This window comes from Setaria viridis, chromosome 6 (assembly GCF_005286985.2).
Source record: "Setaria viridis chromosome 6, Setaria_viridis_v4.0, whole genome shotgun sequence".
In the NCBI taxonomy this organism is placed as follows: Eukaryota; Viridiplantae; Streptophyta; class Magnoliopsida; order Poales; family Poaceae; genus Setaria; species Setaria viridis.
Window position 1 is genome coordinate 34,612,200 of NC_048268.2, and position 27,905 is coordinate 34,640,104.

At 46.8% G+C, this 27,905-nt stretch overlaps 3 protein-coding genes across 7 annotated transcripts; 1 reads left to right on the forward strand and 2 right to left on the reverse strand.

Annotated features, from left to right (window-relative positions):
* The first annotated feature begins 3,065 nt into the window (after nucleotides 1–3,065).
* On the forward strand, nucleotides 3,066–5,553 carry LOC117860087 (uncharacterized). 3 transcript variants are annotated; one of them, XM_034743306.2, is made up of 5 exons: nucleotides 3,066–3,200; nucleotides 3,525–4,365; nucleotides 4,490–4,648; nucleotides 4,826–5,114; nucleotides 5,217–5,553. In XM_034743306.2, the coding sequence occupies exons 2-5, from the start codon at nucleotides 3,547–3,549 to the stop codon at nucleotides 5,249–5,251; spliced, it is 1,302 nt and encodes a 433-aa protein (XP_034599197.1). In that variant the 5' UTR covers nucleotides 3,066–3,200; nucleotides 3,525–3,546; the 3' UTR covers nucleotides 5,252–5,553. The 3 variants fall into 3 exon arrangements, with proteins under 3 accessions (XP_034599197.1, XP_034599199.1, XP_034599200.1); XM_034743308.2 differs by having other exon boundaries at nucleotides 3,152–3,246; XM_034743309.2 differs by lacking the exon at nucleotides 3,066–3,200 and adding an exon at nucleotides 3,320–3,423.
* A 12,861-nt stretch (nucleotides 5,554–18,414) lies between these two features.
* LOC117860296 (uncharacterized) lies at nucleotides 18,415–20,504 on the reverse strand. The gene is made up of 5 exons (XM_072294446.1): nucleotides 20,405–20,504; nucleotides 19,469–20,306; nucleotides 19,168–19,326; nucleotides 18,768–19,047; nucleotides 18,415–18,592 (listed from the first exon to the last, which is right to left on the reverse strand). Exons 2-4 carry the CDS (start codon nucleotides 20,279–20,281, stop codon nucleotides 18,790–18,792), a joined length of 1,230 nt encoding a protein of 409 aa, XP_072150547.1. The 5' UTR covers nucleotides 20,282–20,306; nucleotides 20,405–20,504; the 3' UTR covers nucleotides 18,415–18,592; nucleotides 18,768–18,789.
* Nucleotides 20,505–21,275: 771 nt separating this feature from the next.
* On the reverse strand, nucleotides 21,276–27,853 carry LOC117861197 (retinoblastoma-related protein 3). Of its 3 annotated transcripts, none has more exons than XM_034744712.2 (18): nucleotides 27,559–27,853; nucleotides 26,661–26,765; nucleotides 26,421–26,548; nucleotides 26,236–26,332; nucleotides 26,081–26,127; nucleotides 25,125–25,320; nucleotides 24,937–25,003; nucleotides 24,646–24,825; nucleotides 24,346–24,536; nucleotides 23,376–24,258; nucleotides 23,095–23,233; nucleotides 22,929–23,001; nucleotides 22,672–22,848; nucleotides 22,461–22,580; nucleotides 22,227–22,362; nucleotides 22,026–22,141; nucleotides 21,802–21,917; nucleotides 21,276–21,710 (listed from the first exon to the last, which is right to left on the reverse strand). In XM_034744712.2, the coding sequence occupies exons 1-18, from the start codon at nucleotides 27,673–27,675 to the stop codon at nucleotides 21,560–21,562; spliced, it is 3,039 nt and encodes a 1,012-aa protein (XP_034600603.1). In that variant the 5' UTR covers nucleotides 27,676–27,853; the 3' UTR covers nucleotides 21,276–21,559. The 3 variants fall into 3 exon arrangements, with proteins under 3 accessions (XP_034600603.1, XP_034600604.1, XP_034600602.1); XM_034744713.2 differs by having other exon boundaries at nucleotides 22,026–22,138; nucleotides 24,346–24,539; XM_034744711.2 differs by having other exon boundaries at nucleotides 24,346–24,539; nucleotides 27,559–27,852.
* Between the last annotated feature and the right edge of the window lie 52 nt (nucleotides 27,854–27,905).

Here is a 27,905-nt window from a genome sequence, read left to right on the forward strand (position 1 = left end):
TTTTTTGCTTTTTCATTTTGGACATTTATGGGCATGTCGATCCATCGCTGATGGGATATCAACACCATGTCAGCAGGTAGCGTACCAAAAAGAGAGGGGGGCGGGGGGCGGCGCACGGTGTGTTTATTCGAAAAACCGGGCGCGTTTTTATCTGTGGATGAAATACTCGCGTCACATGTTGCTCGCGAACCTTAACGTCCAAATGTTTCTTCGATGTAAAACATTAACGTAGTTGAACTGCAACTAGAAATATGTTGCGGCCGCTCCCCAAAGAACAAACGTTGAGATGGCTGAGTTGATCTAAGGCTATCCGCACCGCGGTGCGCTATCCCCATCTCAACTGCAAATTTGCCGGTCCTTCACCCGTACTGCGGTACGCTATCCCACCCCCTATCCTATCGATTGCTACATGGCACCGGCAAATCCAGAGGCGGACGAGGCGAACGGTATCGCTCTCTCGCACCATCCTGGAGAAAGGAGGGAGGGAGGAGGCCGCGGCCACTGGCGGGAGGAGGCCGTGGGCTCCGAAGCCGATGAGCTCGCCGTCCGCCACTTGCTCACAAGCGCACGGCCATCGAGGAGGAGGTGGTGGTTGGGGTGGGGAAGGAGCAGGAGACGGTGGCCGGGAGGAGGAGGAGCCGTGGCGGAGGAGGCTCTCGTCAGGGAGGAGGAGGCCGCGGGTGGCCGCCGCGGGCCACCACAGTGCCGACGGGCTTTCCGTGCCCTCGCCGCATCAGATCTACATTTCCGAAGAAAAACCAACTAAGATCTGGAGAGAAAGGGAGGCGGCAGGGAGGAGAGCGGGCGGGGTCGAGGCCAGAGGTGGCGCCTGTCATCGTCGTCGAGGTTGAGGTGCGGGGAGAGAGGAGGCCATTGGCCGTCGACGGAGAGAGAGGAGGTCGCCGTCCGCCGGCAGGAGGAGGCAGCGGCGGGGAGGGAGGAGGCCATCGGTGGGAGGAGGCAGCGGCGGGGAAGGAGGAGGCAGCCGGCGGGAGGAGGCAGCAGCGGAGGGAGGAACCCGGGCTGCCATGCCGGAGGGAGGGAGGATGTTGGGCCGCCGTGCCGGAGGGAGGAGGAGGCCGCCGCCGGCGCACGAAGGAAGGAAGCTGGGTCGCCGCACCGGAGGGAGGGAGGAGGCTGGGCTGCCGGTGTGCGGAGGGAGGGAGGAAGACGCCGACGCGCGGAGGGAGGAGGCCGCTAGCGCGCGGAGGGAGGGAGAAGGCAGTACGCGGTGGTGGTTGATTTGGAGGTGGGAAGAGAGGCGACGCACAACAGCACTCTGTGTTTTCCGATCTCTATATTTGCTCCTGCCATGTGGGCCATAGGCTTGTACAGGTGGGTTTACCTGTTATGCGGTGCGGATAGCCTAGGGCGCCACGGTTCTGGTATGAAAAGGCATCCTTTTTTATGTATCATTTCGAGGTATAATATCATCTCCAGTGCTCATTGATCATCCTCCACCATCGCAGCGGCGAGCATCAAGGTAACCTCTAATAAACTCTAAATCACAACCCCAAAATCCAACCTAATTACTGCGCCGTCACACACGTGAGGCTGGTTTGTCCATAAATTTGAAGTCTATTTTAGAAATAGTTGATGTGGATCATAAATCAATTTATTGATAAAATGAGTCTATTCCGTGTTTATCAGGTAGGGTCGTGCGATAATTTTTTCTACCCGTTGCAACGAAGATCACGAGGGAAGCTGAGCTTTGGGTTGCTGCAGGGCAGTAAACCTTGGTAGCTTGATTTTTTTAATTAAGGAAATTATCCGGTCTTGAACATTCACAAGTGAATGTCTCAAAAAAAAGTAAAAAAGCAAGCCACTAAGAAAGAAAGCTAAAAGGATTAAGCTTCAAACTTCTTCATGCTCTTGCTTCCACTTATCCACAGGCCTTGTGCAGCAACTTATCCCTCCCATCTGTCATTTTCTTAGAAATTTTAGAAGTTAGAATGATCCTGCTCGACAGCCAACCATTTCCTGTCGTGTAGAAACTGCACTTAGTCAATCTTCACCATGCACGTTGTCATTACACTGAAACTGCCATCCCTCCATGTTGAACGGATACCGCCATCCAAGGACTCCAAAACGGCACCTCAAGAGGAAAGTGATGTCAAGACGCCGCCACCACCCGAACCTGCTTTTGTTCTTCGGTTTTCACCTGGAAAAAGTCTCTGGGTCAAGTTCCTCACCGCAACGCCTTCAACAAGCAGCACGATGCCTCATGGCACCATCGTTGCCGACACCGGTCATGGCTTTTGCCTAAGAACCTCGACACCCTGACAACCACCAAATTTGCTGGCTACTGCCAAAGTCGGTCGCCCACCATCGCCATCCTCCATCTGCCGCCCTTCGTCCGCCGCCGCCACCATAGAGTCGAGTTACGCTCACCTGTAGCTCACGGACCACGAACGGGCGGATCCACCACGAGCTCTCCACGATGGCAGTCACCGGAGTCTAATCCACCCTCCCCTGAGCTTACCCCAGGAGAGGTAGGCTCCATGTGCGCTGCCACGCCCGCAATGGGCCGCCACTTTTGGCCGTCGCCGTCACCTGCGCGGTACCGCCACCCCACAGCAGGCTGCCACCTCGGTCCATCGCCGACGCGGTGCGCAGCGAGCCACCCCCTGCTGCCACCTCGGGCCGTCGCCGACGTAGGCCGCCGCCGCCACGGGCCGTCGCCGCCATCGCCCTCACCGCCACAGGCCACGCACGAGCAGTAGCTAGTTCTTTCTTGTGGTTGTAATCACCGTGCAATATCTCTTACAGTCCAAGCGCGTACACCACAATATCACGCATTGTAATCCACCAAACTTTACTATCTTAATACAAAGATGCGCAGGAGATTGCGTTTTCAATAAAAAAAGTTCCAACCAAGTTGCTAATAAAAAAAAAGGTGACCGATGGATTAACAGATTATTATTGGCCGCTTCAATTAGGGTAAGCTTTTTTTTTCTCCTTCTAGAACGCCGTGTGAACGGCTGAACGCCGAGGAAGTGTTCATATCCCCTCTTCCTCCGGAGGGGTAGTACTCCCCGGCCCTCCCCGCACCAGAGACGCAAGCGCTGTCGTCAGCGAGCGCCGCCGCGTGGCGCCACCGCGCCCCAACCCCAACCCCATCCGCGGATCCGTATAAATATCTGTCCGCGCCGCGCAGCTTCCGGCCCTCCTCACTCCTCAGCTCGGCTGCCTTCAGCCTGGTACGCTCTGCTCCGTCGTCCTCTTCCTCCCTGCAGCAGCTAGCTCGTCGGTTCCACCTCCGCTTCCCCCCCCCCCCCCCCCCCCCCCCCCCCCCCCCCCCCCCCCCCCTTCCTTCCCCATGTCCTCGCTAGCGAGTAGGATAGATCTCCTCCCGCGCTACCTAAAGCTAGAAAATTAGACCTGCCTTTCGGATTTGAAGCCGAGCTACCAACTGGATTTGAAGTGTGCTCTTCTAATCCAGCAGAACAATTCAAATAGTTCTCGACTCCGTTTGCTTGTTCTAATCCGTTTTCCTGATTCGGTTCATTAAAAAAAAATTGCAGGTAGTAGCGCAGGGGTGACAAGATGAAGATGTCTGCGTTCCTTCCGCTGATCGTCACTCTCCTATCTGCAGCCGCCGCACTTCCATCGGAGGCGCTCAACGTGCGAGGCCAGCTGCTCAAGTCCCAGACGTTCCTGTCGCCGCCCATCTTCCTGCGCCCCGGCTCCGTCTCCAACAAGTGGTACCACGACGTCGCCTTTCCCCGCGGCCACATCGCGCTCAAGAGCTTCAACGCCGAGGTCGTCGACGACCACGGCGTCCCCGTCCCGCTCCACGAGACCTACCTCCACCACTGGGTCGTGGAGCCCTACTACGCCCTCAAGGACGACGCCGCCGGCGAGGCGCGGAACCGCTCCAAGATGATCCGGCATCGGAACTCCGGCGTGTGCAGCAAGACGCTGCCGCAGTACTACGGGCTCGGGTCCGAGACCCGGCACACGGCGACGTGGGTGCCTGACCCCTACGGCATCGAGATCGGCGACCCGGCGGCGGCGCCGGAGGGGTACGAGGAGAGGTTGCGGGTCAACGTGCACGCCATCGACACGCGCGGCGCCGTCGACAAGCTCGGATGCACCGAGTGCAGGTGCGACCTGTACAACCTGACGGTGGACGAGTCCGGCCGCCCCGTCGCCGAAGACTACGCCGGCGGGCTGCTCTGCTGCTACGATGAGACCCGGTGCATGGTCGAGGAAGGGTTCGTCGATGTCGAGGCGAGGAAGGTATTCCTGCGGTACACCGTGGTGTGGCAAGACTGGAGCGACGCGGTCTTGCCGGTGAAGATCTACATCTTCGATGCCACTGACAGAGCTCTGCTCGAGGGGAAAACCGAGACTGCTTGCAGGGTAATGCATACTATGCAGCAAGGACTAAAAGCTTCATATGCCGACATGTTTCAGATGTCGATCGAGAAACGTGCGATCAGACTCGAGATGGTTTATGATTTTGGCGAGACGTCTGTTTGTGCAGGTTGAGTACGTGGTCGAGGAGTGCAGCTCAGAGAACCGGGCCAAGAACGACTGCGTCCATGTTCAGATGGCCAAGCAGATCCTGCCGCGGGGAGGCGACATCGTGTTCGGCGTCGCGCACCTGCATTCGGGTGGCATCGCCGCTTCTCTGCACGGCGAGGTAGCTGCCACCACGAATTCGATCGATCTCTTTGCATTTCTCTGCTGCAGAGCTCAGTATTTATCATCGTCTGAAACTTTGCACAATCCAAGTAGCAAGTAACGAACAATGGATCTGAAACAGTTAGTTGCTAGCCTGGATGCTGATGAACTGCATGCACTGAACTCTGTCACGCAGGACGGCCGGCTGCTGTGCGAATCGACGGCAACCTACGGCGATGGCCAGGAGGCCGGGAACGAGGCGGGCTACGTCGTCGGCATGTCGACGTGCTACCCGAAGCCGGGCGCCGTGACGGTGCGCGACGGCGAGGTCCTGACCGTGGTGTCCAACTACAGCAGCCACCAGCAGCACACCGGAGCGATGGGCCAATTCTACATCCTCGTCGCCGAGCACGGGCAGCCGCAGCAGCAGCAGCTGCCGGCCGCCGCCGGCAAGCCGGGCCTGTGCTTCAGCTTCCCAGTCTCATGTGAGCAAGTTGGCTAGCTGTTTCTGAATCCTGCAGTCTGAATTTCGAATTTTTCATGGCGCTTTAACGTGGTTGTTTATGTTTTCTCTCCGAATGTTGCAGGGTGCCTGCCGTCATGGCTGTCGAGCAACCTGTGAGAAGAATTTAGTATAGCGTCTTATAACTGAAGAGTATAATTAAGAGTGTTATGGCCAAAGGAGTAAGAGAAAAAAACTATCAGGCAGATGACACGTTGGAGCATTATTCTAGCTGTCTTGATGGACCGTCAGTCAGTCATTCTCTTGAAGGGCCTGCATACTCGTGTTGAGGTGGGTTTAGCAGTATCAGTAGCAAAAGAACTGTTATACAGAATAACTCCTACACGGATTACTTGAGTTACTGTAAGTGAGAACCAGATGTACAATCTATTGTAAAAAAAAATATTGTGATTACACATGTATACCCCAGCATATATATTTTTTTAACAAACTACACAAGATAGTTCGAGTTTCTATTGATATAGAAGAAAAAATATAAAACTATGGCTCTAGGAGGTCATAGGTAGGAAAAGAATAGAACACACAAAACTATACTCGTCCGGTTGGATTAGCTCATCAACATGGGTAACCACTCAACTAGAAACCACCAAACCCGACCGGTTGGATTGGGACATCAACGCGGCCTCACCACCCACTCGACAACGGCAGCCGAACCGAAGCCATGTCGTGGCACCTGCCAACATTCTCACGCTCATGTAGTCGTCGAAATCTCCAAGCGTAACCCCACATCGACAGGGACCCGAGAAAAACAGACCACACCACACCAAGAAGGCCACCACCATGCAGGACCCTTCGCTGTAGTGCTGCTGCAACACCACACTCCACTCGACGAGTGATACCTGTTAGGAATTTAGGCATTTTACGGTATATATTAATTCTGAATATTATTAAGTAAATCATGATTATTGTGAGTGACTCATAGCATGTGCGAGTGTTCATGTTTAACACAATTTTAATCATGAACGGAATGAAACAAAAGAACCAGAAAAGGTTCAAAGTGTACCCAGGGGCAGGACCATTGCCGGAGGCAACAGGTGTGCCATTCCCAGAACTGGAAGTATCAGACATTGTGCCTGAAACTTCGGTTCGGGCTATTCGATGTAGTCGATCAGATTCGGTGCAGTGACGATTTGGTGCAACGCAGTCCCTCGAGCAGCCTTCGGGAAGTAGTAGGATGTAATTGTTCGCAGCGAGCAGTCGCACAGAAGATGCGCTCCCCAAAAACTTGATCGCCTGCCTACTCGTGCAAGTGTCGCAGCAAGATGAAGTTTCGGAGACTTGCTCTCGCAAGCTCTGTGCGCGCAGAGGCTCACGATGGAGATGCATAAGTAGCAACGAACAGCAGCAAAAAGGGAGAGTGAGTGATTTTTCAGCGTGCGTTAATCAGAGTACGAGCACCCTTTTTATAGACGCAAGTGAAAGGAGATTGTCACAGGTGATTGATAGCCATTAATCAGCCACCAGTTACTAGTAACCTCCGACCGTTACTAGTCGCCATCAGTTACCAGTAACCTCCAACCGTTACTAGTCATTGGTGTCAGCTTTCTAAACCACGTCAGTTACTAGTCACTAAACATAGCGTCAGTTACTAGTCATCAACTCGTGATTAAAAACTGCAAAACCAGACCAAGCCTAGCCCACACATCACGTCGCCGCGGCACGGCCCGGTTCGGCGAGCGAGCGTGCGCGCGTGTGACACCCTTTCTCTCTTCCTCAACTTCTCAATTAGTGCACAGATAATCCACCAATATAAGTTGGTTAAGATACTCCTTAACTACCCATTTGGGATTAGCCACTTTAACCACCTAGCATTAATCGTGGGCCTTGAGATTAAATGAAATAAATGGGCCTAGCCCAAATATTCCAACAATCCCACCAAATTTCAAGGCACACGAGAAATGCTCTCAATTTCACTGCTGCATTTATATACCAATTTTCGATGGAGACTGTTAAGTTGAACATCCACCTAGAGGAAAGGCTACACTTATTCACAACTGATCAATGGACTTTGCCTTGAATTGACAGTCTTGTGCAAACAAGCTTTACCAAACCCCTTTTTTGGTACTAGGCTGCTTAAAAGCATCCCCACGGTTTGATGCGTATAAGTCATACTCTAGGCCTTTCATGAGTATCTAGAGATTACCCAATTCTCATAGACTGTGACCAGCAGTCGAACTTATATAGGTGCAATCCTTATAAGATGTTCTGTAGGACAACATCTTTACTTAAATAAGCCACTCAGATTACATTAAGGCAAAAGCCAACCTGCCTTACAGTTTGAAGAGAAATGCACTTTCACAGGAATGAGCCTTATTCAAAGGTTCTCTTCTCTCAGTCAACCAATGGCTTGTTTCACCATCCTAATTCACGGGATCTCCTATCACATAGGACAGGTTACCACCAAAGTATGACTCACATACTAGGTCTCAAGCCCAATTCCCTAGATGCATTATCTATCACATTTCGTGAAAGACCCTTTGTGAATTGATCTGCCAGGTTTTTAGCCGTTTGGATATAATCGAAGGCTATCACTCCGGAGCTTCTCAATTTTCTAACAGATTTCAACTGCCTCTTTACATGCCTAGACGACTTCATGTTGTCCTTTGAACTGTTCACCTTAACAATCACCGTCTGATTATCACAGTTCATTAGGATAGCCGGTATCGGTTTTTCAACCACCGGTAAATCCATTAAGAGCTCACAAAGCCACTCAGCCTCAACAGTGGTAGTATCTAATGCTGTAAGTTCTGCTTCCATAGTTGACCTCGTTAAGATGGTCTGCTTGCAAGACTTCCAGGAAACAGCGCCACCTCCAAGTATGAACACATATCTGCTCGTGGCTTTTATCTCATCAACATCAGAAATCCAATTTGAATCACTATAGCCCTCTAGTACCCTTGGGTGACCGGTATAGTGAATCCCATATTCCGCAGTGCCTTTTAGATAGCGCATCACTCTCTCTAGAGCATGTCAATGATCATCTCCCAGATTTGAAACAAACCGGCTTAGTTTTGTCACAGCAAACGAGATGTCAGGCCTCATAGCGCTAATAAGCGAACCAATTATTTGAGAGTATCTCAGCTGATCTCTCATTATCCTTTTGTTTTTCCTTAAAATTACACTAGCATCATAAGGTCTTGAAACAGGTTTACAGTCACTATAACCAAAGCGACTTAAAACATTTTCCACATAATGGGATTGCAAGAGTGTAACCCTACCATCACCTTCTCTTACTAGTTTTATATTAAGGATAACATCAGCCTCTTCCAAATCTTTCATCTCAAAGCTTTGAGACAAAAAGTTCTTGACTTCCTTAATCACATTAAGGCTTGTCCCAAAAATCAGTATGTCATCGACATACAAACACAATATCACTCCTTCACCCCCACCAAAACGATAGTACACACACTTGTCGGCTTCATTCACAACAAAGCCAGCGGACATAAGAGTTTTATCAAACTTCTCATGCCACTGCATAGGTGCTTGCTTGAGACCATACAAAGATTTTAACAACTTACACACCATTCCTTCTTGACCTTTTGCTACAAACTCCTCTGGCTGATCCATATAGATCTCCTCCTCCAACTCTCCATTTAGGAAAACTGTCATAACATTCATTTGATGAATGAGAAAACCATAAGAGGTTGCAAGGGAAAGTAACATTCGAATTGTGGTTAAACAAGCAACAGGTGAATAAGTGTCAAAGAAATCTTGTACTTCTTTCTGAGTATACCCCTTAGCCACAAGCCTCGCCTTGTACTTTTCAATAGTACCATCAGGCCTAAGCTTTTTCTTAAACACCCACTTGCATTCTATAGGTTTACACCCATAAGGATGATCAACAACCTCCCAAGTTCCATTAGACATAATAGAATCCATCTCACTCCTGACAGCTTCCTTCCAATAGTCAGTGTCAGGAGAGGAATATGCCTCTTCAATAGTTCTAGGAGTATCATCCACAAGGTACACAATGAAATCATCACCAAAGGACTTTGCAGTCCTCCGTCTCTTGCTCCTTTTAGGAGCTTCATTGTCATCCTCCTCTGGATTCCACACAAGTGTTTGTTCACTATGTTCTATCACATCGGTTGGGTCATCATTTGTAATAAACTCTTGACTAGCATTGCTAAAATCCTCTCACATGGGAAAGATGTTTTCAAAGAATGTAGCATCTCTGAACTCCACAATTGTGCCAACATGCATGTCAGGCACTCCAAATTTTACTATTAAAAATCTATAACCAACACTGTGAATAGCATAACCAAGAAACACACAATCAACTGTTTTAGGTCTAAGCTTGCGTTTCTTAGTGATTGGCACATTCACTTTGGCCAAACACCCCCAAGTACGCAAATAAGAAAAATTTAATATTTTCTTCTCCCATTCCTCGAATGGAGTGATCTCTTTATTCTTTGTAGGAACACGATTCAGGACATGACATGCTGTCAATATAGCCTCTCCCCATCATTCCTTGGAAAGTCCCGCTATATCTAACATGGCATTAACCAAATTAGTTAGAGTGCGGTTCTTTCTTTCGGCAATCCTATTTGATTGAGGTGAATAGGGAGGCGTCCTCTCATGATTTATGTCATGTTCCTCGGAGAACAAGGTGAACATATTTGAAAAATATTCTCCACCACGATCTGACCTTACACGTTTGATTTTCCTTTCAAGTTGGTTTTCTACTTTAGCTTTATAGATCTTAAAATAGTGTAAAGCTTCATCTTTTGACTTAAAATATAGCAATATCTAGTGCAATCATCTATTAAGGTCATGAAATACTTTTTACCACCTTTTGTCAACTTGCCATTCATCTCACATAAGTTAGAATGAATTAGTTCTAATGGTGCCAAATCCCTCGCCTCTACAGCCTTACGAGGCTTGCAAGGTTGTTTTGATTCCACACATACATGACACTTAGAACCGTTGACTAAGGTGAATTTCGGAATTATATTCAAATTTGCTAGCCGTGCCATACAATCAAAATTAATATGACAGAGTTGTGAATGCCAAACATTAGACTCATCACCATTAACCATATTGTTCACAACTCTATTACATTCATCTGATAAAGATAAACGGAATAAGCCTCCGCATTCATAACCTTTACCAACAAATGTCCCATCCTTAGACAGTACACATTTATTAGATTCAAAAACTAATTTAAAACCATCTCTACACAGTAGAGAGCCGCTGACAAGATTCTTCTTGATGGTGGGGACATGTTACACGTTCTTCAATCGCACGGTCTTTCCCGAAGTAAGCTTCAGATTGACCGTACCAACACCAAGAACACGCACATGTGATATGTTCCCCATCAACAAGGAGCAAGTCCCCCCGGCCTAATAAGATGAAAACAAGAAAACGTCAGTACACACATGAATATTAGCCCTAGTATCAATCCACCACTCAGCTGAATGACAAACTGAAAGAACTGTAGATAATAAATTACCATACCCCGATGTTCCTGCAGTTTCACCAATAACCATGTTCGCTAACTTTTTGTTGCCTTTCCATTTGTGGTTCTCACACTCACTGGCAAAATGACCAGGTTCACCGCAAACGTAGCAATTACCCTTGTTCTTCTTCTTCTTAAAAGTGGTTGTCTGCTTAGTCTTTGCATTGTTATCTTGCTTGTTCTTCTTCTTCTTCTTACTATGGAAGCCATTGGGATTGTTCTTCTGCACCAGATTGGCACTAGAAGATCCAACAACCCCTTTCCCGCGAGTGTCTTTTGCCCTCGCCTTCTCTTCAACATCCAAAGATCCAATAAGATTAGCAACATTGAACTGTTGTCTCTTATGTTTCAGAGAAGTGGCAAAATCCCTCCAAGAAGGTAGTAGTTTAGCAATAATGCCCCTTGCAATTAAGAAGCTTTTTCCCTGACTTGTTGCACCATCTGATTTGATTCATTCCCAATAGCCATGAGAGCTGACGACAGCCATGCACCACCTGTGTCCGCGTTCCCGAGGGCTCCTCGCGAATTAAATGAGAAAGCGTGCGAGCGTGCGAATGTAGAAGAATTTAAATTTTAGAATCGAAGGTTCATAATATAAGACTTCTCGGCCCCTTTATCTGATTAGAGCGGAAAGGACCCGCAGAATTCACAAACTTGTCGGGCAACACACATGGGAAATGTTCGAGTTCTTTCGCTAGTGCCTGAATCTCATGGGCTTGTTCCACTACAGAACGGTCATCAACCATCCTAAAGTCATAGAACTGTTCCATGATATACAGCTCACTCCCAGCGTTAGAAACCGCAAACTTTGCCTCAATTACATCCCACAGTTCCTTTGCAGATGGCAACGTGAGATAAACATCCACTAGGTTTTCTGCAAGAACACTAATCATGGCACCTTGAAAAAGGTTATCGGCCGCCATGAAAACGTGCTCCTCCTCTGGAGTAAACTGTTTTGGCTTCCCCTTTGCGACATGAATAATGTTCATAGCAGTTAACCAAAGAATCATTCTATCACACACCACCATTTGTAATTTGAGCCATCAAAAACATTTGGTTTAAGCGCAGCAGCAAAACCAGTGACCGTAAGCCTAACACAAATATCAAGTTTTTGGATTGTTAGGAATTTAGGCATTTTACGGTATATATTAGTTCCGAATATTATTAAGTAAATTATGATTATTGTGAGTGACTCATAGCATGTGCGAGTGTTCATGTTTAACACAATTTTAATCATGAACAGAATGAAACAAAAGAACCAAAAAAGGTTCAGAGTGTACCCAGGGGCAGGACCATTGCCGGAGGCAATGGGTGTGCCGTTCCCAGAACTGAAAGTATCAGACATTGTGCCAAAAACTTCAGTTCGGGCTGTTCGATGTAGTCAATCAGAATCGGTGCAATGATGATTTGGTGCAGCGCAGTCCCTCGAGCAGCCTCTGGGAAGTAGTAGGATGTAGTTGTTCATAGCGAGCAGTCGCGCAAAAGATGCGCTCCCCAAAAACTTGATCGCCTGCCTACTCGTGCAAGTGTCGCAGCAAGATGAAGTTTTGGAGGTCTGCTCTCGCAAGCTCTGTGTGCGCAGAGGCTCGCAATGGAGATGTGTATGTAGCAGCGAATAATAGCAAAAAGGGAGAGTGAGTGATTTTTTAGCGTGCATTAATCAGAGTACAAGCACCCTTTTTATAGACACAAGCGAAAGGAGATTGTCACAGGTGATTGATAGCCATTAACCAGCCCTCAGTTACCAGTAACCTCCAGCCGTTACTAGTCACCATCAGTTACCAGTAACCTCCAACCGTTACTAGTCATTGGTGCCAGCCTTTTAAACTACATCAGTTACTAGTCACTAAACATAGCGTCAGTTACTAGTCATCAACTCATGATTAAAAACTGCAAAACCAGACAAGCCCAGCCCACACTTCACGTTGCCGCGCCACGCCTTGGCTCGGCGAGTGAGCGAGCGCGTGTGTGGCACCCTTTCTCTCTTCCTCAACTTCTCAATTAGTGCACAGATAGTCCACCAATATAAGTTGGTTAAGATACTCCTTAACTACCCATTTGGGATTAACCACTTTAACCACCTAGCATTAATCATGGACCTTGAGATTAAATGAAATAAATGGGCCTAGCGAAAATATTCCAACAATACCACCAGATCCGGACCTCTCGCGGACTGCCTCGCAGTCACCACCACGATAACACAAACGCACGGGAGCCTCACCACACCCGCTGTTGGACTCTAACTCGCTCTCGTTGCCTCGATGAATCACCACGTGCGGGGGCCTCACCACGTCCGCCACAATACTCCATGTCACGGATCCATTTATTTTGTCGCCATCATAATGGAGAGCAACGTTACCCTGATTCCCATGGTCTACATCAAATAGCCAAGCCACCACTGCAGGTCGATTTCGCCTCGTTGCTCCACCCGTGCACATAGCCTTCGCTGCGAAGCTAGGAAGCCAAAGAAGTTGCTTGCGCCGTCTTCCGACGATGTACCGCACCGGAGTAGCCCAGCAAAGCTGAGCCACCTGCCACAATCCGTTGCAAGCCTAGTCATCCCATGATGCCATTGTTGCAAGCACCGTCCTCCAACGCAGTCCCACGCCGCACTGACAGTTGCCAAACAACGCCAACCACCGCGCTCCGCTACAAGCAGCCAACCCGACAAAAATGCGACAACCCCTGGCCGCCACCAGAACTGCGATCGCCACCACATGAGGCAGCAACGCCCGTCAAGCTTGCCATCCTGCACCATGCCACCTTATCACGCCGCAAGCCTATCGTGGCGGAGCCGGCGCCACCGATTGCAGCCTCCCATGATCAACGACGTCACTAGTAATGCCACAAGTTGAGTTAGGTCTCTAGAGACGACACCTCCAAGGAGGGGATGACGTCAATAGTTCCACCGTTGCTTGTCTAGAATCTGGATAAGGTTTTCACCTAGAGAACCTTGTGCAGCAGGGGTGGCTCCAAGATGACGCCCCCCAACGAGGAGAATGATGCCCTAGGGCGCCTCTACCATCGCCATCAACGAGATCACTAGCAAATGCTTTTGCCCGGAGCTATCACATCTGTACCCACTGCACGTACACAACCCGACACTCCTAGAACCGCAACCATGGAAGCCCCCTGGAGCGGCGCTGCCGCCGTGCCTCCTTGTGATGCTCGTAGACCCCCCTCGGTTGCACCACCACAATGCCTCACCGCAGCGTCGGAACGCATGCGGCTGCTGCCACGCACGGATGTCACTGCTTGTAGCGGCCAGGACCGTTGAGGCGTCCCCCCGCGTCACTGCCATCAGGCTGCCTCCACCGTCGTAGCCCAGCTGCAAGCGCCCCACGCCGCAGGGCCTCCTCCGCAAGCGTCCTCCACTAGACGCCTCCTCCCAGGTGCCGCGCCGCCGTGCTTGCACGCAGTTGCCTCCGCGCCTCAGATTCAGTTGGGACACATCCCGAGCCAACACACGGGCCTCCTCCCGCCTCTACCGCCTGCACCCACGGTGTTCTCCCTGCCCCACGCGCGCCGCCGCTGCCGTGCGCCAGCTCGTAGTCCCAGCCGTGTCTTGCCGTGCTAGCCCGCCCAACCATGGTTGTTGCCTCCCGCAGCCGCTGGGCCACCCCATCGGGCAATGGCCACAACCTCCTCGGTGGATCTAGCTCGCCGGGGGCCACGCCACTGGATCCGGGCGTGTTGGGTCCTTAGGGGCGCACGCGGCTCCACGCCACCTTCTACCCACACAATGCAGCTGCAGACCCTCTCCAAGACCGCTTCGTCCATGAACGGGACTGCCCGAGGCCGCTGCACCCACACCATGGCCGCGGCTAACCGCTGCCGCCACCCTCCTAGCTGTCGCACGGGCTTTCGGCGGGCCAGCTCCGGTGGCAGCGAGACAGGAGGAGGGAGGGAGATGGGGTGGTGGCACTAGGGTTGGGGTCCGTGTCGCCCCTGAGGAGCGACGCACCCCAGCATATACTTGTGTACGCAGGCATATGAGCGTATTGCTAGCTCTATTGCAAGATAATAGAGATAATAAAGGCTGTACAGCGATGTTAAATGTTAAAACAATCCAGTCTATAATCTCACCTCGTCATTTGCTATGTAATTTAGCAAACGACGTACGTACAGAATCGGACAAAGCTAAGCCTGCAGGAGCACGAAATTGCCATTCTTGTTGCATTCTTCTTTTGCATTTTGCATTAAGACGAAATTGCCTTGTTGCTGCCAGGCTCAAGGCTATATTGAAAAGCCACGTAGGCGTCTCGCGTGCCTTCGTCTCCAAGGTTGCAGATCGTTCCATGGCCAGACAGGGACTGAGATTAAACAACTCGACTTTATCATATCAGTCAAAGGAAACCAAAGCAGCCAGCGGCAAAGCAAGCGAGCTCGGAGGTCATGAGGGTAGCAGCTAGCTGCCTCAATCTACTGCGTTAACCCGGAGGTCATGAGGGTAGCGGCTCTTTTTTAAAAAAAAAACTTCAGATTTTGACACTTTTCAGACCCATGGGCCTTATTACAAATTTGCACCAGGGGAAGGCATTCTGAGAATTCTTGCACCACAAGCAGGCAATGACGTGTGCAAATTAGTAATGCATAGCTTTTGACTACAGAGATTTTCGCATTACACACTCTACTCTCAAGGATAGGCGGAAGTATACATTATTAAATCTATTTATTGTTATTTGAATGCTACCTAGCTAGTACTATATGATATGAATCGCGTCACCAAGCATAATTGGTGACTTTACGCGTGTCCCCAGCTAGACCAGTTCAGCGACAGAGGCCACTCAATGGGCCAATTGGGCTGACTAGCTGGAGTTAGAATAAGAAAAGGAATCAAGAACTATTTTATTCTTTTTTCTATTGGATTAGAAGAGCACTTTAATTATTACCTGCAAGCAATGCAACTATAATGTACTCCCTCGTGTTCCAAATTATAAGTCAAGTTTGACCAAATTTATACAATAAGTACTAACATCCATGAAACTAAATAAGTACCATTAGTTTCTTCATTAAATATATTTTCATAGTATATCTATTCGGTGCTATAAACTTTTGTAATTCTCTCTATAATTTTGGTCAAACATAAAATGGTTTGACTCTCAAGAAAGTTGGAATTACTTATAATTTGGAACGGAGGGAGTACCAATGAACCTTGCGCTAAGACCAGGAATATTTGATACAATTGCTTTCTACTGATCAACTTTTTTCTGTCAACGTTTTTACTCTGAATAAAGAAATCATCCATCTAGCACTTGAACTGAACAAGTTCAGCAAGTGCCCTATTACGTACTGCCATTACCGTTCAAACAGTAGTGTAGTTCGAGGCAGGCTAGCTGCTACCTGTCAATGCCAGCGTGCCTCTCGTGTCCTCCAACGTAACTCTCCGTCACGCATGCACGCTTTGCTCTGCTGGTTGCTTGTAGTTGTAGAACAAGGCACGAGACGCAGCATCAATAAAGCCTTTGTTGAGAGAGATTTCGGAGTATGTACGTGTGCAAAAACTTTCCCTTTCTCCCACCGGAAATGTGGAGCCATTTCTACTTGCGGTTTTCATAAGAGTACATATTGAAAATGTCAAGGACCCGGGATGCTGCCTTCATCGCACCGTCCAAATTAAATAGCCCCTAATCTAACGCTGATTTGCAATTAAATAACCCGGATGTCAACACACGGTACTATACGACTACTAGTAATGATTGCCCGAGTCACACTGCTACGTAAATGATTTTTCAAGAGGCTTCCCTACATTTCCACCGGCGGACTAAACTACGAACCGCCACTAAAAAATATCAAGTGGATGGGATCATCGGTTTTCTAAGGAGCCGCCACTATAAATTAAATGGAGCATCCGTGTTTATAGTCAATTTAATTTTTATTGCATAAGAATCGATCACCTTGAATCTTGCTAGGTAATAGTTTGGTTCATTTGATGTTCATTTTAAAGCACATGTTTATAGTCAACTCTCTCCTCTCTAGCAATATTCAAGGTGATGAATAGCTAACTTTATCTTTTTTTTTTGCTTGAAAATTTGATATAACCTTTTTAGTATGTTTGGTCATGAAAATAACTTAATTATAATTTTTATGCCATAATATACCTTTTTGAGAATTTAAATGTATTTGTACCTATTTATTGAAATTACTTCACATTTGAACTCTATGTGTTGTAAAGAAAATGATCTTAAGCTACAAACAAACACATATGCGAGCACATTCATACATTTCAATACCTTTGTTTGTTACATTCTCAATTACACCCTGTTGTTTTATTGTTTAAGCTTGTTGCAGCTTTAGTGTTAAGTTGTGAGTCATGTGCATGCATGCTTAATTGCTTATAGTAGTCCTGTCATAACTCATAAGTGTTGTAGTGTCAACTTTTTGATATATGCAGAATATATGGCAGCCAATATCTGTATATATATGATTTTTATTCAAAGAACCTTATGTATATGAATTCAGCTTCAAATTACGAAGATTGTTTGAATGGGGCTTGGGCCATGTATAATTGGTCTAAATATATCTTTTGCGTGCAAAATGGGCTAGGTCTACAAATAGAGGACTGCAAAAGCAAAATATCAAAAACAAAGGGGGGGGAAGCAAATTAATGGCCCTCATAATGGGTTTGGCGTAACTGGATTTGGCCTTGTTAGAAATCCATTTAATTTCTACATGTAGAAATGGAGTTCTATTGGCCGTTTTTAAGATATCCAACAGTAGAAATGATTTCTATTTGCGGACGTTTCACTGTCAGTAGAAATAGATGATATGTATTGTACACACTACATGCCTGGAAGGCCAGCCCAGGCGCAACAAGAGACCAGAAGGAAAAAAAGGAAACAGCTACTGTAGTTGATTTTTTAGATTAAGGAATAAAATTCCGGTATTATTGTCTTTTTTTGAAACGAATGGTATGTATTATTGTCATCATTATAATGTACAGTTGCATGACATATCACAAAAGGCAGATGACAAAATATATATTCCATCGTCGTATAATGTTTTCGCTACCCAGCGGCAATATTTTTTGCAGAGTTAGATCTTCACTTTCTACTGCATATATTATTTTATTTGATTTGATAATCGCGTACGGCAAGAGACTTAATCTACCTTATATCTTATACATGTGGTCCCCGCACCCATCCATGTCAGAATTGCAGGGACGCAAACAAGAAAGAGATGCAAGCGATGGCGAGTTGAAGGCCACGAGGAACACATGCAGAGACATGAACCATCAGTAGCTGCTCCATGCTTACACCAGCATCAAGGCACATGCTACCACGTGTTTGGATCCTTGAGCTAAAATCTAAGTTCATGTCACATCGAATCTTCGAAGACTAATTAGGCTAATTACATGAAGGCTAATTCGCGAGATGAATCTATTAAGCCTAATTAATTCATGATTACCACATGTTCACTGTAGGATCACATTATCAAATCATGGACTAATTAGGCTTAACAGATTCGTCTCGCAAATTAGCCTTCATCTGTGCAATTGGTTTTTGTAATTAATCTATATTTAATACTTTTAATTAGTATCTAAACATTCGATGTGATAGAAACTTTAGTATGAACTAAAGAACCAAACACCTACTAAGTAATACTCTCTCCTTACTAGTAGAATGTAAGAAATTTTTGAAATATATTTTTGTAGTGCATTTATTTGGTAATGTAAAATGATAAAATTTTCATAATCTTTGTTAATGTTAGAAAAGTTGAAACTTAGGATAAAATTAAAACGTCTTATATTTTGGAATGCAGTGAGTAGTTCTAGTTCTGAATGACCTTGTAATGGTGATTCATGTACACAAACATACACTCTGCATATACGTATATCTTTATTTTTGTACAGATATATGGGTTGCACCCACATGCTACACGGAGTAGTATATACTGAACGATGATGATTTTTTTATTCCAGCTTCTTCATGCATCGCTTCTCAGTTTTCATAGGTTGCTCCACAGCCATGAGGGTAGGCACCCTGAAAATTTTGGAAGAAATAAAGAATGAATGAAAAAAATTAAAGGTCTGATTAAAAGGCATATCCATGCAAAATTTCAAGCTTGAGGTCGCAAGAGATGAGATCATGCAGAACGGCTAGGTCAGAATACATGCGTGAGAGTTTCAGAAGCCTGCTGCAGGTAGCTGTAACTCACATGAGACCGGGAAGCTGAAGCACTACAGCAGGGACGGCTTCGTGTCGGGAGCCGGCCGCTGGTGTTCGGCGACGAGGATGTAGAAGAGGCCCATCACGCCCGTGTGCCGCCGCTCGCTGCTGTAGTTGGACACCACGGTCAGGGTCTCGCCGTCGCGCACCGTCACGGCGCCCGGCGCCGGGTGGTAGCACGTCGACATGCCGACGATGTAGCCCGCCTCGTTCCCGGCCTCCTCCCCGTCGCCGTAGCTTGGGATGGACTCGCAAAGAAGACGCCCATCCTGCGACGACGATCGTTGCCATGCAAGAATATTTGTGACTCCATATATAGTCGATGTAGCTGTCATTTACATTGGAGACACAAACTGTGTTTTTCCATGGGAGGTACTACATGCATGTACCTGGCCGTGCAAGGAAGAACCTATGCCAGCTGCATGCTGGTGCGCGACGCCGAAGACGAGGTCGCCTCCACGCGGGACGACTTGCTTGGCCACCTGAACATGGACGCAATCGTTCTTGGCCCGCCTCTCCGGGCTGCATTCCTCGACCTCGTACTCAACCTGCACAAACAGAACAGGCTCGCTAAATCACAAACCTCAACCACAAAATTTGAATCAGAGAGTAAGCATTTGAATGATGCAATCAAACTCTCCAAATATCAAAAAAAAATAGAATTAAACTTCCCTACTTGAGATTAAGTACCTTGCAACCCACAGGCAGAGGTCTATGAGTGGCATCGAAGATGTAAATCTTGACCGGCACGACGGCATCGCTCCAGTCGAGCCACATCACGGTGTACCGGAAGAACAGCTTCCTCGCCTCGCCGTCGACGAACCCTTCCTCCACCCTGCACCGAGTCTGGTCGTAGCAGCAGAGCAGCCCGCCGGCGTAGTCGTCGGCGATGCGGCGGCCGTGCTCGTCCACCGTCACGTTGTACAGGTCGCACCTGCACTCCGTGCACCCCATCCTGTCGGCGGCGCCGCGCGTGTCTATGGCGTGCACGTTGAGCATCCACCGCTCCTCGTACCCCTCCGGCGGCGCCGCCGGGTCGCCGGCCTCGACGCCGTACGGGTCGGGCACCCACGTCGCGGTGCGCCGGGTCTCGGACCCCAGCCCGTAGTACTGCCCGTGCGTGTCGCCCTCGCACACGCCGGAGTTCCTCGCCGGGAGCGTCGCCGGGCGGCCCGCGGCGGTGGCGTTCGTGGCGGCGTAGTACGGGTGCACGACCCAGTGGTGGAGGTAGGCCTCGTGGAGCGGGACGGGGGCGCCGCGGTCGTCGACGACCTCGCCGTTGAAGCTCTTGAGCGCGACGTGGCCCCGGGGGAAGGCGATGTCGTGGTAGTACTTGTTGGCGACGGCGCCGGGGCGGAGGAAGAAGGGCGGGGACAGGACCGTCATGGATTTCAGCCGCCGGTGGCCTCTCACGTCGAGCGCTGCCTCTGCAGACGGAAGCTCGGCGATGATGGCGGATGAGAGTGCGACGATGAGCAGCACAAGGAGCACCGCCACCGCCATTTTCGTCTTTGTCACCAATCAACACCTGCAAAAGATGATCATCCATGAGAGATATGTACAACTAACGGCAAATTGATCCAAGACGAGGAAGACGACGGCGAAATATGCCGTGCTCAACTCAACTGAAAAGGAGGCGCCAAAAGCTGCGGTAACATGAACACAATGCAGTCATGTTGCCTCTTAATAAATAGGCAGATGACTAGATAAGGGCCCCGGGCAGGTGACTAGATAAGGGCCCCGTAGCCCGTGGGTTGCCGTCTCTAGTCTGACCAACCCACCATTGACTTTGACTTAGGGGGTGTTTGGATCTTTAGTGCTGACTAAAATATATGTCACATCAAATATTTGAAGACTAATTAGGAGAACTAAACATGAGCTAATTATAAAACTAATTGCACAGATGGAGTCTAATTCACAAGACGAATCTATTAAGCATAATTAATCCATCATTAGCACATGTTTACTGTAGCATCACATTGTCAAATCATGAACTAATTAGGCTTAATAAATTCGTCTCGCAAATTAGTCTTCATCTATGCAATTGATTTTGTAATTAGTCTATGTTTAATAATCCTAATTAGTATCTAAACATTCGATGTGACAGGAATTTTAGGAGGTGCTAAAGAAACAAACACCCCCTTAGTCCGGCAACCTGTCCAATGATCTAACTGTTAGCACATACCTTAAAATATAAACAGATCCTCGTACCAGCTCCACATAATCTTAAAATATGTATATTTTAATCCTATAAGCTACCTGACATGGCATCATTGATCCTATAAGCTACCTGACATGGCATCATTGGAGGAGGCCTAACAATGCCACATCAGTCATAGGGTGTCGTCGAGTGATTTGTCAAATCTTAATTCAATCGAGACTTCAGTCAATGTCCCACCGTTCTGCACGATCGTACATCGAAACAGAAGCATAGGCGATGCTACTGATAGCAAAGAAGAGGGCAGGAACAAGCAGTTCAAATGATCACATCTGTGAGGGAATCCACAAGACAATGACCATTTTGCATTTACAAAACTTCTCAACTTGTTAAGTTACATGACTACTATGGTACTATCTCCTACAAAAGTGAGGGAGGTTAGGGAGAGCTCTCAGGGCAGCCTTTCTTATATTTTACAGCAGGTAGAGCTGCTCACAGAGGAGTTTCCCATGTCAAGAAGTAAGCGGAAACATAAGGGCATCTAATATCTAACGCTGATCATCTGGCACCTAACAGTTTAGCATAGGTTGTGCTGGATTGGTGATGTAGCGTCGCAGAGTCGATCACGGGTCAGATGGCTCACATTTCACCGGCGTCTTGACGGGAGCCACTTCCATGGCTGCAGGCTTGGCATTTTGATCGCTGCTGAGGCTGCTGGCAACGACCAGATCGCTGACAACGTCGAAGTTCAGTCGTCCGCTAACTTTCTTCCCGCTGCACACATTGCAGGCAATACGCACATCAGTACTCTGTTTTCTTTGGAAGTTGAATGAACAAACCTTCTGCGAACTTCCTGTAGTTTTACCTATTTAGTCGGTTGTTGATAGCCTTCAGGTCCTTGGAAGGGCTTTGAAACGCATAGGTACTCTCACCAACGCATGCATAGTAGCTCTTTGAGCTTGGGGAGAGCAAAGTATCCATCTGGAGAGTTCAATTATGAAGTAGTCACGGCGTTGATAGAGGGTTACAAAATAGTTCAATCACATGAAAACGTAAAGAGACACAAAAAAAAATTTGACAGGAATATACCTTTGATGATCGAAGTGGTGAGACGTATACATTATGAGTAGCAGAAACCTTCTTCGGAGACATGTCAGGAAGGTTTGGAAAACGAGCTAGCCGTGGAGATTCTGGAAATGGACCTACTGATACAACACAAACACTTCAGAAAAGCCTTTATGGAGTCAACACTAGGATACTGTTGCTTAATTTCTATATATAGGTGCATACCATCAACAGGACCTTTTTCCTCTTCTTTCTTGTTTGGACTAGCACCAGGTCCTACCTCCACCAGCAAAGGCTTGACAGCAGGAATAAATACTTCATTGTAGAAAGTGATAATATCGACATGATCTTCTCCCATTTTCTGGCAGGATAAGAATTCAGTTAGACAAACTTTCTAACTTGTTGCGATTTGAGCAACTTAAAGAAACCCTTAAAAGCTGAAAACATGATGGAACTAACCCCATTCCGGCTTCTCAGGGGCCAATGCACATAAACACTTCGGAAAACTTGTGGCTTGCATTGAGGTTGTTTCCTGTACCCGAAAATAATCTCCTTGAACGAAAGTTCCAATTGAGATATCTGCGAATTATTATCAACACAAAATTTAATGGTTATAGTAGGATATATTTGTACCTATGAATTTTGGAACTAAGACAACTGCTAAATGTACCTTAGCAACTCCATATATGCTGCACAATATGATCTGGTCAATATGCCTATTAAAGAAAAGAGCAGTTTGTTGGGTAAGGATTTGCTGGACGAGGGAATACACTCGCTCCAGAACCTGCTGAGAAAGTTGCAATCTTTCACAGAGACTTCTGATTCTAATGGCTGCAAGTTTTGCTATCTGCAGGGATAAAGCAATATGAAGTGAACAGCAAGCATTTTATCTCATCACATTATGATGCAACATAAAGGAACACTTACCTTGCTAAAGAATACACCTATTCCTGTCTCTGCGCATGTTTCACCTCCTGCTGCAGGATTTGGTCTTGTTGGACTGCAATAAGAATAAGAAAAGGGAAAATTCCACTTAAGCATCCAGCTGACAGTCACACAAGAGTATACGAAGAAACAAGGAAGGAATACTAACCTTGCAAAAGCTGATTGAAGAGGTGGTGGCAACTTCGATCTGATGATATCCTTGACTGGTGATCTAAATGAATTGCTGTCCACCAGCACATTTCTTCTCTCAGTGCATGCTCTTTTGGGGGATCTGATTTCATCCTTATCTGCAGGAACCATTAACATGGAGGGCATTCAGTCACTTATTCGTGTAGTGAAAAGTGGAAAGCCAAAGAAAAACTGTTAATTATTAACACTTCAGGAACATGAAAATAGGCATTATACTGATGATGGCTGATAAAATGCTACCTGGCGAATGCTCCTGCTTTTGGAAGGGAAGAGGTGGCAGCCCACCCAGTGAGATATTATGATGCGCTGCAATGGCATCAAGTGAAGGCATTGGTTCAGCCAGTAAACCTAACCGGTTTATTTCTGCAGACAGTGCTGGCCTTGCAACAATCAAGGAATTGTACATTGATGAGCCTTTCTCCCATGCCATGCTCTCCAGAAGCCGTTCCTCGAGAGAATTCAGATGTCGCTTCAACTCTCTGGGAAGTGTATCTTCATGCCTAACAAAACCCTCTATGACTTTACTCAAGTCAAAAGCTGTAATGCCAGTCTTCTCCAACACAGCTGGGAACATCATAGTGACAGTCTTGTGAGTTGCAAGAACTAACTCAGCAGAACAGGCAATCATACACCGATGAAATCGCTCATTAGACAAGAGTGATGTAAGATTGTTCCCGTTCCCGCTCAAGATTTGTGACTCTGCTCTACACATCGATTCCAGAACCCTGTAATATAGCTTAAGGGCTTCCATTTTTCTTTGTTCTGTCCAGATAGCATCCATCCTATTTGCAGTTCGCACATTGGTACATATGCGTTCACCAAATGAACTGCTTGTGAATATGGCCCCAAGTATAATGCCAGCTCTGCGAGTAATGTCTTCTGTTAAATCTTTATCACATGCTGAGAAGAAGTGCAATAGTTCCCCAGAAGGTTTTGAAGGAAGGGGAGTTATTGTAGTCCGAAGCCACTTGGCAGTTGTCATGGCTGTGCTCACAGGAGTAATAGGAGCCATCTTTGAGTTGCCGAAGCTGTTGCCTTTAGGTGATAAACAAAAACGTGGAGGAGACATTGGACTTGGGCTTGTTATTGATTTTGCAGGTGAGGCCATAACATCATACTTTCTCTGAAATACCATGAAACAAATAGGACTAAACATTTCAAAGCTTTCAAATAATGAAGCAATGGATAAATAATCTTACTAGTTAGCTACCTTTGTGCCTGGTAAATTAATGGCTCCACCTGACAGACTTCCACTGCCAAGCAAACTGTCCTCATCATTAGCAAACATGCGCTCATCTAGCTCTCCTTTTGAGTTAATTGCATTCTCATATTCCTTTTCCAGGATTAGCAGACTTGATTTCAACAAGTTTCCCTGAAGCAAATCCTTAAAAACTGTCAAGCCTTCTGCATCGAAGAAGAAATTTTAGTGAGACTGGACAGTAAATAAGCACGTGAAACAAAAACAGTGAATACAAAACATTAAGTTTCTGTTTGCATTGCAGATCTTTACCTGGATCAATAAAAGATAAATTATCCTGTTGACATTCTGAAGCAGAGCATGGCTTATTTTTAAGAATATCCATTATGACAGTGTTTGTCTTCTCCAATGCTTTGCTCAACTCGTCTTCTGAGGTATGATATTTTTCACACAGAGAAGCAATAAGATTGACTCCCCTATCTGACTTCTTAACTGATTCAAACCAACAAAGAGAGCAAATCAGTTTTAAGCCATGATTACTATAACTAGCAGAACATGATTAGCAAACAGTATCTGTAAAAATAAAGAGTTGGTTTCCATTACCAAAGTAGGATGAATCATTTATGTTGAAGCTCCTTAGCCGCACAGGAACATGAATGATAAGTACAGCCTGCAGGCATGCAAAATAAGAAGTATTCATTACTTTCAAGTTGACTAACACTATGCATCAATTACCCTACTGCATGAGAAGAGAAAACACTTGTGAATTTGATCATAGCAGATGTCCTTACCAACACAGAAACCAGTCCATTCGTGGATGTCACAAGATCCTTGAATCTGCTGAATGTTTGGATTCTTAGGACTAAAAAGAGCAACCATCCAAAGCGATAATAATCTGAAGCCTCTTGGTTGTTTGATTCTGAAGAGTTGTCTGAAGGCTTGGCATCATTTGACAAGAATAGCTCCTGGTATGCACGCTTGTAGTACCTGAACCAAACAAACATCATGGTCATCTATCCAAACATAGTTCATAATTGGTCCTTGTAGAGTGGAAGCCATCAATTGGAAGGAAATAGTAAAGCAAACACCAGCATATAAAGTTAATGTACAGTTGATAGTATTGCCAATGGTCTTCAAATGAGATTATACATGAAGCTTGAAAACCTATTAAGCATTGTTGCATAATTTGCTCACAATACTGTTGACCTAGTTGGATGGTATCACGGTCTGTAATCATCTATATATCCACAATGACTCAGCAAATGGGATGGTTTTAGAACTATTTAAGCAGAATAATGGAAATTTTAGACTACAGTTTCAAGCTTTCTAGGATGTAATTCCAGAAAAGTTGGATAAAAGAGAAGAAAATTTTGGGACCGCAGAAAAAGAACACTCCAAACTTGGCTAGCAAAATGTTTAAGGTATCAGCCTTTACAGGGGATATAAGAATCCTAGAATATATGCAAACGGTATAGGCTGTTAGGAGTAGAATCCTTCAGATATACGCCTACTCAGGTTATTATATCTAATATAGCTATAATCCACTAAAACTTGACATTACATTTACCAAATGCTCCAATGTGTTTCAGATTCAGTTCAGTAACACTGGTAAAAAAAACTCACTCATGGGGAGAGTAACACTACTAGTAATCAATATTCTAGCATGGAAATTTACAAAACAGAAGGATAGATATTTTACATTACGTGTAGCCAGAGGTCGCAAAAGCAATAGAAAGTATGATTTTACCTGCTTAGCAAGCTTAAATGGACAACGTTCGCTTGCAGTTCCTTCAACTGAGCACAAAACGAGGAAATGCATGTCAGTAATATGATAGAAACCTAAAACATGTTCAATTCTGAAGTGTGTTCTAAAACAGGGGAGAACACTAATTACATATATACCTCAAGCCTCTTCTCCCAATCTGAACCATATAGGCCAGTCAGAACGTGCGCAACCTTTATGCAGAACTGTGGCATCTCCTTGAAGAAATCCACAATGCTACATGGAACCAACAGAATAAATATAGAGATTAGCCCAGGTGAGACATAATTTTTCTTCGGCCAGACAAAATTAGCAGGATTCTTACTTGAGCTTACATGCCCTCAAGATCTGGCAAAGTGAGACACCCCCATCTTCCTTCGACCTCCCTGCTTTGCTGAGCCTTGACACACAGTAAAGGACACAGGCAGACCAGAACCTCTCGATCTCCTCGGGCTATACACAATCCAATAGGTAGCAGAAACACAGGTTTTAGACATACATCATGGTCCTGAAATTGTATGGAAGCAGCAATTACTAAACCAGAGATGAAGAAATGCAATATTACCGATCCACCACCCAAGGAAGACATGCTGGACTTGAGGATGCTCTTGGTCTCCTTGAAAAGTTGCATTGCCTGCCTCGTCGTGCTCTCGTCCAGTCCCAGCTTGCTCTGCTCGCCAGAGAACAACAACAGGGTAATTCAAAAATTAGATTATAAGAGAATAAATCAAAAGAGTAATAGCAGTGGTAAAATTGAGCACTACAAAGTTACGCATATCCATCCCTCCTTTTAGAAAAAAGAACAAGCATAATAACTAAACTGAAAGGTACCAAAAGAAATCACTGATAATAAGAACAAAAGGACAGTAAGGCACAAACTTGAAGTGTAGAAAACAAGAGAAATCTTCTAAAGACTGTTCATTTATTCGATTTTGAAAGGAGCAGACACAGATAAAACGGAACTGCCTCTAGCAGAACACAAAAAGACTCGCTATCGAAAAAGGGGGAAAAGGACATATTTCCACAAATGACACCAAAACCGAATAAAGGATTGGAAGGGATCCTTTATCTTATAAAAAAACAAGTTGGAAAGATTCACGGGCCGAAGAAAAATGGTTGAGGTAACCTAAAATGGTTACTTCAAAGACAGGAGCACAGCCAGCAAAGTTCACACATTCCCAAAAGTGGAAGATGCAAAACCAAAGGAGAGCGCCAGATCCAGCACAAATCAACTCCAAACAACAAAACCCGCTCAAACCTTCAACCTTGCATAATTTCTTCCCGAGGAAACCCACACGAGGCGGCTAGAACAGATCACCAGGGATAAAAAAAAAAAAGACGCGCCTTGGGCGGAGGGGGGGGGGGGGGGGGGGGGGGGGACAAATCCCTAACGCCCAAGCAGAGGCCCCAAAACCCCAGCCCACCGGAGAGGAGCAAACGCCGCGGCATGTGAGCGCGCGTACCTTGCACAGGTCGGCGAACCTCTCCTCCATGGACGCGGCGGCGGTGCCGGAGCGGCCCGAGGCCCCGTCCGTGACCCCCGACCCCGAGCTCGTCGACGGCTTCGCGGCTCCCTCCATGGCGCCTCCCTCCCTCCTCCGGCACCGCCAATCCAGACACACGAACCCCCTGATGCGACCAGACTCTCCCTGCGGCGGGAGGCGAGGAGGCGGCGGGCAAGGACGCGGGGGGACGGGGAGCGGCGGCGGTGGCGGTGGCGGTGGCGTTGTCTGTTGGGATGCGCGCCAAAAAAGAAATTCGGCTCTGTGCGGGCGCGCGCGGACTTTTTATATCGCGCGGGTAGCTTGCG

Bases quoted from the DNA above. Each gene is read 5' to 3' on its own strand.
- LOC117860087 (XM_034743306.2), top strand. From the start codon at position 3,547: ATGAAGATGTCTGCGTTCCTTCCGCTGATCGTCACTCTCCTATCTGCA. The intron at 4,649-4,825 runs GTAGCTGCCACC...TCTGTCACGCAG, and splicing joins CCGCTTCTCTGCACGGCGAG to GACGGCCGGCTGCTGTGCGA. The intron at 5,115-5,216 runs GTGAGCAAGTTG...CGAATGTTGCAG, and splicing joins CTTCAGCTTCCCAGTCTCAT to GGTGCCTGCCGTCATGGCTG.
- LOC117860296 (XM_072294446.1), bottom strand. From the start codon at position 20,281: ATGGCGGTGGCGGTGCTCCTTGTGCTGCTCATCGTCGCACTCTCATCC. The intron at 19,327-19,468 runs GTACTTAATCTC...CTGTTTGTGCAG, and splicing joins CTCTGCCTGTGGGTTGCAAG to GTTGAGTACGAGGTCGAGGA. The intron at 19,048-19,167 runs GTACATGCATGT...TCGTCGTCGCAG, and splicing joins GTTCTTCCTTGCACGGCCAG to GATGGGCGTCTTCTTTGCGA.
- LOC117861197 (XM_034744711.2), bottom strand. From the start codon at position 27,675: ATGGAGGGAGCCGCGAAGCCGTCGACGAGCTCGGGGTCGGGGGTCACG. The intron at 25,321-26,080 runs GTAAAATCATAC...TGTTTGGTTCAG, and splicing joins CATTTAAGCTTGCTAAGCAG to GTACTACAAGCGTGCATACC. The intron at 23,002-23,094 runs GTTAGTATTCCT...TTCTTATTGCAG, and splicing joins CTTCAATCAGCTTTTGCAAG to TCCAACAAGACCAAATCCTG.